The following is a 17,414-nucleotide window of genomic DNA, read 5'->3' as shown; positions in this document are numbered from 1 at the left end:
CGCGCGGCGTGGATTTTTTTGGCCTCGGTCTCTGCCCACATTCGGAGCCTGTGTCTGAGTAGTTGTTTGTTTTTGCTGTTGTTTTTTTGTTTGGTCAAGCCTTCGCTAGCTGCACAGCTGCAGCAGGACAGAGCGCTGCCAAGAGTCCGCAGGCTGAGCAGCGTGTGGACGAATAAAGACACCAGCACTTCATCCAGGCCCTAGCCGGGAACGCCCTGGACCGGAAAAGGTCCAACGGGACTGGAGTCGCAACCGGCTTGGAGAAGTCCCGACACTGACTCTCTCTCACTCGCCTTCGCTCATCTGGCACTCCGGCACGGCCCGGCACAGGTCGTTAACGTGGCGGAAACGTTACTTGCCGCAGCGTTTGCGAGTGTCCCGCATGAGCCACCCTACTGTCCATCATCGGTGAGGTCCTACGTCCGGAACAACTGTTGGCTGGATATTTCTGGACAAAGGATGACTCTCAACGCAGCTGTCATTCTGACGCAGGTAAAAGCCCCTAGCAACACCGTTGTTAGGTACAGGCCAGTGTAGCTATACGGAAAGTGTTTCGGAGGAACTGCCTGCAGATGTGGAACATTATTCACATTGATTGTTATTCTCTTACAAATGAACACTGAATAAGCAAATATCACAACAGCCATTGGACAGAGTACACCCCCCCTTCCTGGGAAACCCTGTAAATCCCGTGCAGTCGATCAGGGAGTCATTCGTGTAACTGGACACAAGTGATCTAATCTGCGTTATGCAAATAAAAAGATTGAAAGAGCGTGCGATCAGCTCAGAGTCACATGCAAGTTTGAGTCACGCGGGCGCGCCTCCACATGCAGGTTCGAGCCCATGCAAGCGACCCACGTCACGCACCCCCGTGAGGAAATGGGGTAGGTATGGCCTTGAATGGCTCTTTGTATGTGTGTGTGCAAGAAAACGTGCAACATATGTGAAACGCGTTTGAAATCATCAAAACCAGGGCCACAACAGGGATGGAGTGAGTGCGAAGGAATCGGATCTCATCTGTTTTTCCCTTCTTTTCCCGTCTCCTGCGCGGAGTGGCAGCCCCTGTCAAAAGCGTTTAAAGGAAGTGCACAGGCTTGTGTTACAAACGTCCTGAATGGGGGCTTTAGAGACCAGAACAAAGGCTACTCCGAGCCTGGTCTGCACCTCTCAAGACGTGCAACGCAAAATATGCGTGTGTGTGTGTGGAGGGCATTTTGGGACAAAGCCATGGTGCTGCTTAAGTGGCCAAGGTGTTTCCAGCGAAGCACACAGAGGATTCCGGTTCCCGGCGGTACAGAGGGAAGAGCCTCGGCTCTGGAAGCCGGGTTGGGCTGGGCTGGGTGGGGATGGGCGGGGCTATTCGTGGACAGTGTGTGGAGAAATTTAAGCAGGAACTCTCAGTGATGCACGAGTATTATTGTCGAAGCATTTCTGCGCACGTGCACACGCACAGACACACACAGAGCTGTCTCCCATTTCCTGAGATTCAATCGCAGATGGAACTTCAGCATGAACTTTAACACTGGAATTCTTGAAATTCCTTCAAGGTCTGTGTTACTCCTGAAGCGAGAGCGTAACAGCTAGTTCCCCTTTTAAAATCCAAACAGCCCAACCGCCAGTAACTCACGTGGACTCCTCTCTTCCCATCGGGGTGTTTACGGAGGATCGTGTAGTGGCAGATTCCTTTCATAACAGCTCAGCAACGCTGATTAAACTCGACGGCATAACATTCAAAGCGCCTCACTCTTCCAGGTCCCCCCTCGGCCTTAAGTGCTACGTGCCGAGCGTTTATTGAGATATCTAACTCGGAGCGTTTATTGAAATATCTAACTCGGAACTGTGGCGAACACGGCCCTGGCGCTCCTTCCCCGATATCGCGAATGATCCTTGGCCCGCGCTGGCAGGGGAAACCGTGTTTAACTTTGCTTGTCTTGCTTGCTGAGCTCTGACATAACACAGAGCAACAGTGGGACTTTGTGCAGAGACGCATCGGAGGGGCTGGCCGCCAGAACTCCTCCCACATGCCATGCCCCGCCCCCCACGCAGCCTCCCTCTGCTAACACCAGGTCGAAGAGAGAGACATACCAAAGAAATGTGAGCATGTCTATGTCTGCCGCTTGAGGCTTGATCAGAGCGGGCAGCGCCAGGCAGACTGGGACAGAGCCGCACTCCGACTCTGTTCCAGTCCCTAAAACGCCCGAGTTCTGGGCTCAGGAGACAGCGCTCGCACTCAGACAACAGCAACGGGGACAAAATGGACACAACGGCCTGTCGACTTGACCCCAATCGTTCGAACGGCCTAAACCGATAATATCTCACCAGCACAGGGGTCGCTGTGGTAACCAGCTTTTTGCTCACCAATTCCAGAGCTCTGATCCAACAGCAGAAGAACAAAAATGTATCAATAATATAGAGCGTGTGCAGGGATCAATATTCAGATCAATAGTCTCCTGGAATAGCTGTTTTATCTGCCTTCTGTCCAGAAAACATGGCCACGTCCCAAACTGTAACATGACAGAGAACATGTTTACTACAGCATCGCCAGAGTGCCTGGTGGGTAATAACTGGACAAACCAGAGAGCATCATTGGATTAGCACTGGTTCCTCGCTAACAGGAACAGTATCACAGCTCTGGCTTACCACTACGGACCTCCAGAGCTGTCCTGACCATTGCAGCAGACCTGCAGACACTCCTCCTACAAGATTCTCTCTCTCTGTGTGTGTGTGTGTGTGTGTGTGTGTGTGTGTGTGTGAGATATATATATATATGATAGATATAGATATATATATATATGAATTTTTTTCCAGCCTGCCAATACGATGCCCTGATGGAAAACCAGCATTAGTCCAATCTGATTACACATCCCAGAGTTCACAAATATTAGATTCCAGACCCTCTCTGGACTCTGCTCTTCTTCCATTACTCCACTCACCTCTCTCTCCCTCCCGCGTACCACTAATAGCAGGAAGCGAGCGCTCCTCCGCTCTCAGAGAGCATGAGACCTTCCAGGCAAACGTCACGGCAGCCTGCAGCTTGGAGCCATTCATCCTCCCTTTATTTCACGTCCCTCTCCCTCATCAGGGATAACGACGTGCCATATCCCAGCCCTCCGGCCGCGCGCGCATTAATTGCAATTATCAAAGACACAGGAAGGCCCTGAGGAGAGGGGAGGTTTTACCGAAAGAGGGACAGGATGACCCCCCCCCCCCCCCCCCCCCCCCCCCCCCAAGTCTCGCTGACCGTGAAGCCCCTCACACAGACGTCATGGGGCGCCAGGCAGGGGGCATCGTCAGGGCAACGCTACCTCGCCAAGCTGCTGCCATAATGACAAACGGATACCTTCTGATCTTCTGGGGTTTTACATAACTGTAACTCCTAACTGTAATTCTTCATTCTTCAGACTATCAGAAATTGTTGCATGGATTATCCAGACACAGTTTTGCAACACTGTTAGTTCATCCTGTATCTTCACTCATAAATGATGAGAACATGACCTGCCATCAGGGTCCGACAAATCCTTCAGTTCGCGAATGTTTTCAGCCGAGAACTTAGCTAAACCCTTCTCACCACCAACCATTTACAAATGGATCTCTGCTGTAAACATCTGAAGGTCCACCGGCCCAGTCCAGGCGTCCGCTACCATAAAAACACTGCAGAGTGACAGAGAGACCTGCAGTCTTTCTCTCGGATGGAAAGTCAGACCAGAAGTTCATCGATTTCACACTTGAGGTGTGCCAAGTGTGCCTTTAAACGGGTGAAACCAAGCTCGCCGTCACAGATAAACCAGTGACACAGGTTGGCCGGTGCGTCAGCTACACGTGTGGAAATGCCAGGCTGGTGGGGGATTTCGGGATGCCGCCGCTGGAGTGGTGCGCGACGCTGTCTGCCTCACATCTCCCGCTGCACTCGTTCATGGAAATGAGGGCTGTGCATGGTTTCTCTCCCTCTCTCTCTCTCTCTCACCTTTTATCTCTCTCGCGCTCTCTCACACATTCCCTTCCTCTTTCTCAAGCCGCAAAACGTTTCAAGCGCTAATGGACACGGCACTTTTTAAGCTCAAGATTTTCTGCACCGACAGCCCCGCCAAAAAAAAAAGAAGCAAAAAGACAATGAAACAAAGGGGAATACAGAGACGGTCCTTTCTGTTCTGGCACTTCAGGCGGTTTCATTCTGTTTAACACCAGCACTGTAAAATCGCTACGTGTGTTGAATTAACTCGGTTTTCATTCAAGTCCAATATTAACTCTCCCTGAATACTGTAGGAGTTTATTACGAAAACCCACAGGGCACAAACTGCAAATCTACCGTTAATGAAGATATGCGTTTCTGTTAATTACATTGCAGCTGCCTATGAGAGATTTCCTGCTAAGGTTCAGGGGGTGAAGGGCAGATGAACTCGAGCATGGCTAAACACGCGTTCTGACGCAGAACTAATCCAAAACCCAATACGTCCATTAGGTAGAGAAATAAATACAACCACGTCCACAAAAATACCGGCCAAGTTAACCACGTATACGTCATCTAGACGTTTATGAACAAACAGGCTCCAGTGGGCTGAACTGCTGTTTCATCCCCTGAAACCTCGGAGGCAGACGAGCGAGGACTCTGTTCCAAGGAACTAGCCATGGCCTGCATGGGCAAAGCAGCCACAGACGGGGGCGTTTGGGCGGGGACGAGTCGTGGAAGCTGTGGTGGGGGGTGAGGTGGTGGAGAACATGTGGGTCAGCTCCATCATACTACGACCCCATGTGAGCGTATCTGGTCAGAACTCGACACCCCCTGGTGTCCTCTTTGAAGGGGGGAGGGGCTTTGCCTGCTGTTATGAGAAGCTGGAAAAGCCATCCCAATGCCTGGGAAAAGTGTCCTGATCCCTCATTCATCTTGTGTACGGTAAAATACTCTCATCCCTCACTGACATGTTTGTGTGTGGCGGTTCGTACATGTCTCACATGGCTCCATTCCTTGCACTCCAGAGTTCTTCCTCACAGAATTCCCAACAAACCCGTCCGGCACAGGGCTGGACACAGCATTCATAATGCACGCCTCCTCCCCAGTTCTGCTATGGAGTGCCAATACCGCTCCTTCAAATGGGTGTAGTACGGGTGTAGTATGGGCATAATACGGGTGTAGTGCCACTCCTGCCTGCCGATTACTGGCACACAGGAATTCCGTCTGCGAGCGAACCTTTCCAACGTTTGCGGGAACATCTCCCTAGCGAGCGCTTCATGAACAGCCGAAGATAAAAAGATGCAGATGCGAAACACACCCGCCGACCCACGCGTGCATGCGCGTGCACAGAGCTCGTCCGAGATGAAACGTCCTCCGGCGGGGGGGTTCTCTCATGCGCCCCTGATCTGTGCACAATGGTTTCCCTCTGTGCACTCGTCCTGAGCCTGATATCAAAGGCCGAGGTGTCATCAATCTTCCTGCCGTCTGCGTTATGGGGGGGACGCGAGCGGGACTTTCATCTTGAGCATTGCCACAGTTCACAGTTCACGCATTTTTGCTTATTTGTGACAGTGGTGAACTGTCAAATCCAATTGCTACGGTGGGCCCTTTTCACAGAACCCCCCCCCCTCCACCCTCTAACCACAGATTCTTTCTCCATGACTTTAACACCGTTTTCTCTGACAGGTCTCTCTCGCTCAGTAAATGTCTCACCCCATATCCTCATAACCCTGATAGTACCTCAGAAAGTCAGAAAATCATATTCCACTGTACTTACAATTTCGTCGTTTATTGGTTATTCAGCAAAGCAGGCGTATGACTGTTAGGAGAACAATGATGTGTGCCCGTTTCAGACAGGTATAACCTTTCAGGACACCCCCCTCCCCATTTTAACAACACTGGCACCTCTGGGCTCTTTAATGCGAGGCCGGCCTCCTGTCTTCTCATTGGTCCGCCTCGTTTCCTGCAATTACGCCAGCGGAAGCCACGGGTGAAAGGTCAGCTAATACAGCTTAGCTCTGACACCGCCCACTAAAGCCCCACACCCATCCACCCCACCACTCCACCACCCCCAACCGGTCGGCGGGAGGAGAGAGCTGCAGCTGTTGACCTCCGTGCGAGAGCAGACTCTTTCCAGAGGCTGTTTGGGTTTGAAGTGCTTCTCGCAAAAAAAGGGAGCGAGAGAGCGAGAGAGAGAGAGAGAGGGAGGGAGGGAGAGGCAATGACCTAGACCAAGGCCACTGTTTTGGTAGCTGGAAAAGTTAGAAAGCAAAAGAAAGCTTGATGAAGAGAAAAAAAAAAAAAAAACCCGAAACCTCTATCCCCGCTGCTTTGTGTTCAGAGATCTGTGTGTCTCTTGGCGGGGTGGGGGTGGGGGGTGTGTGGTTGCCCAACACCGCACTCCTCCTGTCCAATGTCCGGCCCCCGTGGCGCGGTGCGGCTGCAGCCAAGACTCGAGACGGCCGTGGCAACCGAGCGTCCCGCCAATCCATGCCCTGACCTCCACGTCGCCTGGCGCTGCTGTCACCTTGGTGGAGGAGCTTAAAATGCACCCCCTTCTCCAGCAACATCAGAAGCTCGTTACTGAGTCTCGCAGCCCTCAGGTGTGTGGACAGAACAGTCCAGGGACGGACAGCTGCAGAACTTTCTACTGCTGGTAGGGGCCACGGTATCTACTGCATACACTGCCAAGTGTTTGGGTGAAACAAGCCTGAATTCTAACAGGCAGTTTCTGGGCCTGCTTAGGCAAGGACTCTAAGCCCCCTGAAAAGTAAAGGAGAAACGCTACGATATCCAAAGCAATGTTAAGCCTCAGCAGAGATGTTTCCACATCAGACGGTGAGCTCCAACCAACAGGAACACGAATGTCACGCCGACATTGGCGTGACATCGAGAGAAAGAAACAGAGTGATAGAGAAAGTCGGAGCCCATGTGAGATCCACAGACACTGGCATGAGCAACGGCGGTTTGGGCCGCACGCCAACATGTCACAACAGATCTGCCCATCAGTTCCAAGCTCTACGACGCCGACGTTAACAAACGTTTTTACATCCCTGCACAGTCAATGGACTTCAACTACTGCAGCAACCAGGGACAGCATACATGTACAGCTTTTATCTGACGCTTTAATCCAAAACAACTTATAATTATGACTGAAAACACCTTGAGAAATTGACGGTTAAGGGTCTTACTCAGCGGCCCAACAGTGGCGACTTGAACCAACAACCTACTGATTACGACTCACATACCTTAACCACTGAGCTACCACTGTGCTACACAAGCCTAGAACAAGAGTAATGTTACCCAGCGAAAAGAAACATCGACAGGACATTTTCTCATATAAATATCTGGTCATAACATGCTAACGTGCAGCTGGTTCTGGTTATCGGACCAAGAGGGAGTCTGAGAAGGTCTGAACCTTGTTTTCATTTTTTTTTCCCTTCCCGAACTGGGACGGACAGTATGGAGCTCATTCAAAAGTGATACAGCAGGCAGTCTAGAGGGAGTGGGAGCAGCCGGCAAGACTGTTCCGCGATTCCCACCGGCGAGCCAGGCGGCGGCGAGGCAGACGTTCGCCTTCCCTGGCCCTGACGGGCTCGCTGCTAAAGCCGCCCTCCTCCTCCTCTCTCAGAAACCTGCTCCCTCCGCACAGACATGCTAACGAACTTTTGCGACCAACTCTGGCTCGGAAAGGCAGCTTCCAAACGGCACCAGGGCTCAATGTTTAATTAAAAAAGTTCAAGGGAACAGTGTGGACTGTGTGTGACGTTGAGGAAAAGAAAAACTGAACGTGCCTGTAATTTAGACGAACTGACAGTTTTAGATGGACTGACTTTCCTCTGAGATACAACTTTCCCAGTAAGAGAGGGCCTTGTGTCAAAAGTGCATTTGTAGCAAATACCTACTGTCCCTTATTTCTATAAATACCCTGGTCACATAAAACTGTCCTAAATTGATTCATCTCAGCAATTATTCCATGCGTAAGAGGTGGAGCTTACCTTAGTCCATACAACAGCACGTTTGAGGGCGAAACCAAGCACCTTACTGAAATATGGGACCCTCAACTATGTCAACACGCAGCAGGGCATCTACAGGAACAAGCATATAAGACATCATACCATAACACCCAGGGAAGTTCACAAAAAATAATCATACCATAACGCCCAGGAACAAGCACATAAGACATCATATCATACCATAACACCCAGGGAAGTTCACAAAAAATAATCATACCATAACGCCCAGGAACAAGACATCATACCATAACGCCCAGGAACAAGCACATAAGACATCATATCATACCATAACACCCAGGGAAGTTCACAAAAAATAATCATACCATAACGCCCAGGAACAAGCACATAAGACATCATACCATAACGCCCAGGGAAGTTCACAAAATAACACCAAGCAGGACTCTCTTCCACTAAGATTGCTCAAAACGCAGGGACAACATACGTGTATCAAACACGGGACATATTTAAAAACTGGACTGACATATCGTAGGTTAACGTGTTTAAAACCGACGCGTCATCCTAAACTTCTGCAACTGACCCCGTTTAGTTTCTCCCCTGGGCCAGTGATGTGAGTTTTTACGCCAGCTCCTAGTACTGTGTATTAGCGTGATTAGGTTGATAATCGGCGCAGGGTGCCGGAGATGATCACACTATCTAGACTTCTGTAACGCTGAAGTTTAAGTGCGCGCTGTAGTTATTGAAATGATACGGTACGATAAACGCACCGCAGAAGAAGGACGTGGAAAGTCGAAGGTGCGCTGGAGCAAATCTCCCAGATCTTCATCTCGCGCAGAGCGCGGCGGAGGAGCACGGCTCGAGCAGATTCCACAGCGAGCGAGGAAACTTTGCGGATACATACGGGCGCGTGAGAAAGAAACACTGGGTTTCGCTTGGAAAAACAGCACGCAGTTAAGCACGCGTCGTACGACGAAAACACAGACCAGGAGAAGAAATCAAAAAGTTTTACCGCTTCGGCTTTTCAAATCGTACCTCGCGAACTGCGCGCGGCTGTCACAATCACGCAATCAGTTAGAAAACGGCACTCACCTCACTGTACGCCACGCGGAACCGTCCAGTGTCTTCTCTCGGGTAAAAGAATTATTTTTTCTTGATCCAAAACATTACAGTGCTTAGCACACGGTTCAGTGAAACGTTTGCGTTCAGTCTTCAGAAGCTTCTTCCAACTCGAGGAACCTTCATCAACCGCGTCCTCGCGCAGCGGAAAGAGCTCCTACCACCGACGCGCGAGCGCAGTGCACCTCACAGCCCAACAGCAATACCTGCCCCCGACTCTGGAACGCACAGCTATGCAAACACGATGTACACTGCAGAGCTTTCCCAAATACTGGACCACATTTGAGCGCTTTTTAAAAAAAAACCTTTTTAAATGATGTAAAGTTGCGTTCAGATTCATTCCAAAGTAACATGAATCCAGTCTACAGTGGGGCACACGCACACCAAGTGACGAGAACATCATCCAGACAAATGGGCACAAAGTCAAAGCAATCAGTTACTCTCAGTCTGCGACAGATAGGATCTGAATCTTAAAAAAGTCCCAAGTGTGTCTTCAACAGTTTAATATTTCCATTGGCTGGTACTACAAAGGTTTAACTGCTTCCTCAAGGCTCTTGTATGTCTGTCTGGTGTGGACAGTTTTATCCCATGAAGGCAATGCCTTCAGAACAGACGCACATTTTTGCCATAAAGAGAAATAAGCAATCAAGCAGACAATGACACAGTAGAGATTGATTCAGTAACTGCCAGCAAATATAGGGTTAAAAGTATGTATTGCAAACAAACCCAGGTAGTTTAGAATGATTTAAAATGCTATATTTATAACATCCCGACAAACTAACTTTGGAAACTTAAGAGATTTGAAGGGACCACGATGGCTCATAAATATGAAAAAAAAAAAAAAAAAAGTTATATAAAGCATTAAATGTATACATTACGTCTGAACAATAGCATTTTTCTTTTTCTATGGCAGTAACTAGAAAATAATAATTAAATGAAAAACATTTTTGATGGAAAAAGGAAGAGGTAATTGAGATCATTTTTGGCCAGTTTCCAAGACCCATATTAACTCCAAACCGAAGAAAATTCAATAGTGACACACGCTGGTTCTGGAGTTTAGTTCAAGACAAAATGTAATCCTTGTCAGGGGAGACCAGCCCACTGAGTGCATTCACATTTCAGTCTGTGTTAACATTCACTACACTCCCAGGCAGAGCTTGATAAGAACAGTGTTTATTTTCCCATATCTTAATTAGGAGGTAACAAAACAAGCATAAAAAGGTAGCAAAAACACAAACACATTTCATAATACATATTTATGACTACAGGCGAACTAAAGCTCTATAAAAGTACAAAAATGGTGTGTTTACTCAAGCTAAATGGGGTTAGATTAGCAGTCTGTGCACTTCTCATTTCTAAAGCTACTAGGTGTTCACAAGTCCCAGTGTGACAAGTTCTTATTCAGAATAGATTTTACTTCAACACTAGGACCCAAACTCTAAAATCTTACAAAGATTAATCACGTGGGGACAAAAAAAAAAGAAAAAAAAAAAAGAACATAAATCAGCATTGTCCTCAAAACAATGTTCTGCCCTGACACGGTCAGCGCAGTAACTGATGTGCAAAGCCATTAGAAACCCCCAAATTCATCTCACAGGCCCCAATAAATATACCCAGATAAACAGAGCTCTGTTTCAGACCCTAGCAAAGATGGGGGGTGGGGGTGGGTTTACACGAGAACGAAGCTGAAAGCAGAAAGTTGATGTGCAGATTACGCGACCCACCGAGAATGAGGCTTGTATCTCTTGATAAAACATAGCATGTAGCTCTAAATCTACTTACTACAACATGACTGCAAATTACAGATTAACCAATAAAGTACAATTCTTTCATTATTATAGTACATGGAAATTATCCAAATCATTAGTCTTGCAAAGGACACTCCATGAAAACGGTTCCTTTTGTGTGAGGTTCATTCTCAGTCAAGTTAGACTCACTCTGCACTGTTCTCCAATTTCCCATCTACATACTACTTTTCTCTTTTGTTTCATTTTCTCTTTTTTTTTGCACATTATTGCATTTTATATTAACGCTAGAAAAAAGAGGAAAACGAACAGTACATTTAAGATCTCCCTTTTAAAAATGTCTCAAGGGTGTGTGTGAGATGATGGTTAATATACAGGACAAAAGTAAAGTTATATATTACTGTCTTGAAAAACTTGTTTTAAAAAAGCAGAAGAAAGAAAGACTATTTTATAGCATTCCTACTGAGGGCAATGGAAAACACACACTGGATAACGCTCCAAATAGTCAGCACATCGGAGAACTGAAGCACACGTTCCCGTAACCCTCTCCATTAATGAAGTCATTAATACCATCTAAACCCAAAACATCACGGACAACTGCAGCTTTTCTCTCATTGTGGCGTTGCCGTGGCAGCGGGTGGGCTCACATGACAACCGTGTGGGCGTGCTTCTTGCACAGGGGCTTGTCCTTCTTGGAGAAGAATGTCTGGCCCTCTAGACTGGTGCTGCAGACCTGGAGATGAGAAGCACCCGTTGACACTCTGTGGATGCTGACATTAGGACAAAACACCAGAGCTATAGGTCTCTTTTTTTTTTTGCACGAACTTACAGAACACACAAAGCAGGTGTCGTGCCAGGTGAACCCCAGCGCCTCCAGGAACCTGTCCCCAGCCTCGATGGGGAAGTCACAGCCGTGGCAGTTGGTACCAAAGACAGCGTAATAATCTGATAAAAGAACCATGAACCAGACACTGGTTAGTCCATGGGATTAATGCGCACCAAGTGTAACACGGAGGGGATTCAACAGTAAACACCAGCTCGCCGTGCAGATGCTGTGACGCAGTGAGCGTTAGTGGCTCTCCGCTAACTTGTAAAGGTCAGGGACCGTTTAATGACCGTAATGAGCATGGGTTACTCAGCCACTGTGCTGTAACTAAGGGCAGTCTCCGAGGGCGGGGTGGACACCCCCGGGTGGAGCTGCGGGTTGGGGCTAGCGTGCGAGCCACACCCTCACCTCTCTCGCAGTAGGGCTGTCCGTCCTCCAGGTGGAAGATGTCGTTGCGGATAGGCTGCTGGCAGGAGGAGCAGAGGAAGCAGGACACGTGCCAGGTTTGCTTTAGGGCGTTGATAACTTCCTGTTAGGAGGTTCAAACAAACAAAAACAGAAGTACATTCATCAACAAGCGACTTTTTTTATTTGCTATAGTTTTAATAAAGTAGACATGATCTCAAACTAGAGCAGATGTTCGCATGACTACTAGCTGTTTGTCTCTCAAGTCAAGGGCAGCTAAGAAAATTTTAAAAAAATTCCCTCATTCCTCAGCCAGATGACCTTGAGATGATGAAACACATTTTAATGATGCCCTGAGCAGAGCCAGCAAACAGGATCACGTGGTTAGCAGTAGTTGGGTGTGCCGGGCCAGGGGGCTGAAGCCTAGCCTAGCCTCTCGTTAGCGTCGCTGCGCGGTGCTGACCTGATGGGCACCCAGACACCCGCTGCTGTGCGCCTCTGCGCTTTGGTCTTGCAGACCTCATGATCCCAATTAAATGGGTTTCTTTTTCCATCATCATCATCATCATCATTATTAATCCTTCCGACTCCTTTATGCCCCTGTGATCTGGAACCGGGCGACCTGCGAGCGGGTTTCCGGAGCGTCTCAGGAGTTTCACTCACCCCGAGGATCTTCTTCTGGCAGCGGAAGCAGGTGGGTGCGAAGAACTGCTCGTAGCAGCGCTCGCAGTAGACGGCGCCGCCCTCCTCCACGAAGCCCACCTCGGCTAGGGAGCTGCGGCAGCGGGCGCAGTTAAACTCTTCCGGGTGCCACGATTTCCCCATGGCCACCAGAAAAGGTCCCCTGCACAGACAGACAGACGGACAGGGACCGTGAGGGTCCACTCTGTCAGCGGGAATGCGGGTTACAAATCGGATGATTAGCTGAGAGGGAAAACAAAGGGCTCAGAGCGTATCGAGTGCCGAAAACGGAGCCCTCAGGCTTGGATGTCACGGCCACTTTTTGCCCGGAGTCTGCGAGTCTGTCCCTGGGCCGCGGCAGTGTAACGTACACCAGCCCCGGGGCTCAGGCTGTCGGGGGTTGCGAGGGGGAGGGGTGGTAGGTGCATTCTGAGCTACTGAATGATAACAAGGCACGGCGGAGCCCTGTGAACTCTCGCTCGGCTCACGCGAAGGCAGCACGGCCCCTGCCTGGCCCAGCTGTCATGCCAAATTAATCAGCGATTACTTTCCCTGCAAATTAAAGCTCAGGCCACACACCCCGCCCGCACTGACACGGGCCGGGGCCGGTGACGGCTTTACGCAGGTCTGCTCCAATTCTACGGGTCAAGAGAACAAACAGACGGCGGTGAGGACAATTTATTAATTCATTACAGGATGTGAACTCCTGCGAGTAACTGTCACACTGCATATATAACGCGCCTCGGAGGAGCCTATCGTGCCCCCATTTAACAATACCAATGTGTTTATACGCACCCCTTTACTCTTTAAGGGTCTCCAATTTCATGGGCGCACATAGACGAGTGCTACGTCTTATGGTGGTATTTTAGAAACCACTCAAAGTGCATTTTGGTACAGTCGTGCCTTGGGCGACGCGAGGGTGACGGAGCGGGTAGTGTGAGTCGCGAAGCTGCGGTAATGATAAAGACTTAACACACTGCCCCCAGAGTGTATCAGCTACGGCTATTTTCGGCGATCTGCCTTTTTTGATTAGAGCATTAGGCAAACAAGCTGTTAGCTGGAAACACAAAGACATTACAGCGGGCTACAGAATAATGTCTGTGACAGACATAGTCATGACACTGGAAGACAGGAAATGCATATGACCGCTAACATTTACAGAATAAGAGTCCTTTATGATACAGTTCATCAACCTAATTGGAGAAGAATGTGAAGAATCGTAATTAGCTCCACGGATACTCCAACCTGACGCTCCACGGAGTGGCTTACATAACACAGGATGTGCTATTCCCATTGTCTATTATTAAACTGCACACCCTCAGTTCTGGCTGCTAATTTCTGGTGACTGGTATTTCTCTACCTACAGGAAAATATCAGTGCAGTTCCAAATATTTGCTCATACGGGGCTCACACCTTACACACAAGCACCTCTGTCTGTGCTTTACTGAAATGGCCTCGCCAGAGCCTGGAATTGTTGCTTTCAGAGATGCTGTGTAAAAGGTATGAGGAGAGTAATATAATTGGCGAGGCGTTGCTATTTGTATCCCGATCCGCACAGCCCTCACGTCTGCTGGAAAACGCCACATCGCTTGGTCACACCCCTCATAACCTCATGTAGGCTGTTTACACTTTTGTAAAACACAACTCCCGCTGTATTCCTGAGGCTGCTCATACTGAAAACAGAAACGAACACTTTAAGGGCCCTAAAACATTGCTGTGTACAGCAAGGGCTCTCGGCTCTCCTCGTCTGTGCTCTAGAGGGACTTGGCTACGATAAAAACTGATGCACTCTACTTAACAGTCCTAATAGCACCGATAGCATCTAGCGTGTGTGTGTGTGTGTGTGTGTGTGTGTGTAGAGCAGTGCTCACTAAAGGAATGTAACGTAAGACCCACCTGATGACCATGTCGCAGTGGGCGCACATGGGCGTGCGGGTTCCGGCTGGGATGTGTTCCGCTCTCTGCACCAGTGAGTCCTGGTCTTTAGGGTGGGATTGTGGCACAGGGCGGTCGGGGCCCTTTGGAATGCTGTTAGTCACCTGCCCGAAGGAAGGCGCGGGGTGCCCTGGTTGTGCACCTGCTCTGGGGAAACCTAATCAGATGGGGAGAGAGACAGACAGACAGACAGACAGACAGAGAGAAGCAGATTCTAATCTTAGTGACCAGTACACGAACTTTACCCACTACAGTGTCTGAAGGACGGCAGGCTAGGCTGTGTGGCAGTGCCACAGAGAGGTAATAAGATCAGCTCGTATTGTGCACGGCTGTGTAGCGTGACCGCAGAGGACGGAGAGCCCCTTGTTAAGATACACGCACAGACTCCCTCCACGCCGGGTTCATCGCAGGGCCTTAGAGGATGGGCTATCTCTGACCGGGACATCCACACCGTCCCGGCCCAAACAAAGGATCGGTTTACCCAAGTAGAGGGGGGGGGGGGCGGGGGGGGAAACAACATTCCCAGAGCCAGAGGAGACACCTGGCAAAATAATCCCCCTGCCCCAAAAAAAGTCTCCAGGAGCCCGGAGAGGATAAGGACAATCCTCCCCTTCTCTCCCTGTGCAAACCCAGAGGGGGAGGGTCAGAGGTCACGGTGCAGTGGTGGAAGTTACAGAGACAGCCTTTCAGCCCTGTGCAGGAATCACAGTCCGTGGCCGCCGCGGACCGTGGCGGGGGGGGGGGTCGAGTCAACAGCGCTGTGTGCTCACGGGGCATCGTGCGGACTGCCAGGCATGCTGGTGCTAAAGTAGCACATTCCTGAAAGGCGTCACAAGAGAGAAGGAGCGGTACTGGTGAGTCACGGCTCTAGGGGCGTGTCCCATTCAGCTGATAGACATCTGGAGGATGAACTTGCTGGTCTCAGCATGCCAGCTCAGCTGTGACAAAGATGTGTGTGAGACAGATGGGGGGGGGGGGTCCTGGCTCACGCGCTGGACTAAAGACTGTGTCATCTGCCCGTATCGCATCCAACAGCTGTGCGGGAATAATGCCGCATGTGTTTCGCGTTCACTCTCAATTAGAAGCCATCACCCATGCAGTCAGTCAGAGCTTTGATTCTGCTCATAGAGGACGGTGAAGTCCCTGCATTTGAATAAATAGAGAGCTCCGCAGGCATGGTCACTGAGCAGGAGTCAGCAATCAAAACAAAACAAAACAAAGCTCAAAATTCCCATGACTTGCAGATGGGGCCAATCACTCCCCCTCACCCGCTCCCCCACAGCAAGGCAAAACAGTGAAAGTGGAAGGCTGTGGGTGTTTGGTCCAAGGGCAGAGCAGAGAGCAGCAGACCCCTACCATGCGCCTTGTGCTGAGTCATGCCTTTCTCCAGCACATGGTCTGGACGGAGAGTCCGCCACATCCTGTGGCTAAAGTTAGATAAGGCCAGTTTTCCTCCCTTCTCCCAACCGGGTGAGCCTGAGTAGCAATCGAGCTGTTCCAGACTGTGCAAACCACCACCACCACCACCCCCCCGCTTCACACCCAACACATATGTCTAGTCGAATCACATTGGAAGATTTCTGGAGGAAACTTTTACGTGAGCTGAATTTCAGTCGAAAGCTCTGACTCTCAGGCTGGGTGGTTCTGACCACGTGCATTACAGGAAGGTGCAGTTAGGTGGGAAGTGTCATTTTTAGTGTGATGTCACACACGGCCACTGGTCCCTTGGCAAAACGAGTCCCAGATGCCGTCTCAGGCAGCCGGATTTCCTGTGCACCATCAGCGCCTTCCAGCCAAAGGGACGTTCTTAATTCTCCAGCTGCTGGAGGGTCCATCCTCATTTGAGGGAGTCTGGAATCACTCAGTCTGATGAGGCGTAATTGGATAAACCCTCTCCATCAACCCCCCATCTTCAAGCTGATTTTCCTGGGCAACTGTTACCGAGGACACTGTCTCCTCCTGCACAAGCCACGGCATCTCGCTGCTCGGCCCGGAAGCTCCGGACGCATGGAGCCAGAGGAGCTCAGCGCTCGGTCTTCTTGTGTGCGAGCTTTTCGCAGAGAAAGGCCCATGTTCTTCGGACCTGGACTTCCATGGCCCTCTCGGCGGGTCACTCTTAAGATCCCCCTGGCCGGCCTCGCCGCATTCCGACGGTTCCCGCGCCTCCGTGGATGGGTGCCCACTGCAGAGGTGCAGAGCGTGCTAATAGGATCACCTAGTCCCCCGAGTAAATATTTACAATCCGGCACAGCGCCCAGAGCAATCTGGGAAGGGAGGTAGATACAGCCCCTAAAGCGCCTACGTTTAATGGGCACTCACTCACAGGCGGTGGGGTAATTTCAACCTCACAACTGATTTGACTGTGTAACAGTTAAAACATATTTAAGCTCATTTAGTGAAATATCACTCTGTTTTTATAGCCCCTGTGAACCTGAAGCCTTAAAATCCAATTGCGTAGCAAGTACTCAGCGGTGATAAACACCGCAATCGCAAGCGATCGCTCCCAAAGCACGTGGCTGACACCTACAGGCCAAACGGAGAACTGCGGCGCACGTTGCTGCTTCGGTGCAAGCTAGAGATTTATTTTATTTGTCATCCCTGTTTCAACAACAACGAGACAAAGCAGTTCTGTTTCACCCATCCACTCCGCAGCCGAGTTGAGGACGGACGTGAGCTCAGAAAAAGGATTGTATTTCTGCAAAATACCTGCAGTGTTCCCAGACTGCCAGCTCTTGGCTTTGGGTGGAGGGACCCCGTTCCCAGTGTGCACGGGTCCCGCGGGG

At 49.9% G+C, this 17,414-nt stretch overlaps 2 protein-coding genes across 8 annotated transcripts in view; both read right to left on the bottom strand.

Moving 5' to 3' along the window:
* Nucleotides 1–9,203, bottom strand: part of bmpr1bb (bone morphogenetic protein receptor, type IBb) — a 51,133-nt gene extending 41,930 nt beyond the window's left edge. Inside the window, exons 1-2 of one of the 2 annotated variants that reach the window (XM_027003508.2) lie at nt 9,013–9,203; nt 7,948–8,037 (exon numbers count right to left, since the gene is read on the bottom strand). The gene's annotated coding sequence lies outside the window, so the exon portion shown is untranslated. The remainder of the gene's footprint in view (nt 1–7,947; nt 8,038–9,012) is intronic. The other variant, XM_027003509.2, reaches the window with a different exon arrangement.
* A 993-nt stretch (nt 9,204–10,196) lies between these two features.
* Nucleotides 10,197–17,414, bottom strand: part of pdlim5b (PDZ and LIM domain 5b) — a 44,829-nt gene continuing 37,611 nt past the window's right edge. For all 6 annotated transcript variants that reach the window (XM_035535373.1, XM_027003453.2, XM_027003457.2 and 3 more), the window contains 6 exons: nt 17,338–17,414; nt 14,593–14,788; nt 12,679–12,859; nt 12,019–12,139; nt 11,614–11,729; nt 10,197–11,517 (listed from right to left, as the gene is read on the bottom strand). The exon at nt 17,338–17,414 is cut by the window's right edge and continues 66 nt beyond it. In XM_035535373.1, coding sequence (XP_035391266.1) covers nt 11,428–11,517; nt 11,614–11,729; nt 12,019–12,139; nt 12,679–12,859; nt 14,593–14,788; nt 17,338–17,414 — 781 coding nt within the window. In that variant the 3' untranslated portion in view covers nt 10,197–11,427. The remainder of the gene's footprint in view (nt 11,518–11,613; nt 11,730–12,018; nt 12,140–12,678; nt 12,860–14,592; nt 14,789–17,337) is intronic.

Source organism: Electrophorus electricus, chromosome 17, assembly GCF_013358815.1.
Source record: "Electrophorus electricus isolate fEleEle1 chromosome 17, fEleEle1.pri, whole genome shotgun sequence".
NCBI classification, from domain to species: Eukaryota; Metazoa; Chordata; class Actinopteri; order Gymnotiformes; family Gymnotidae; genus Electrophorus; species Electrophorus electricus.
Note: the sequence above shows the minus strand (reverse complement) of the source record. Positions and strands in the feature narration are given on the sequence as shown.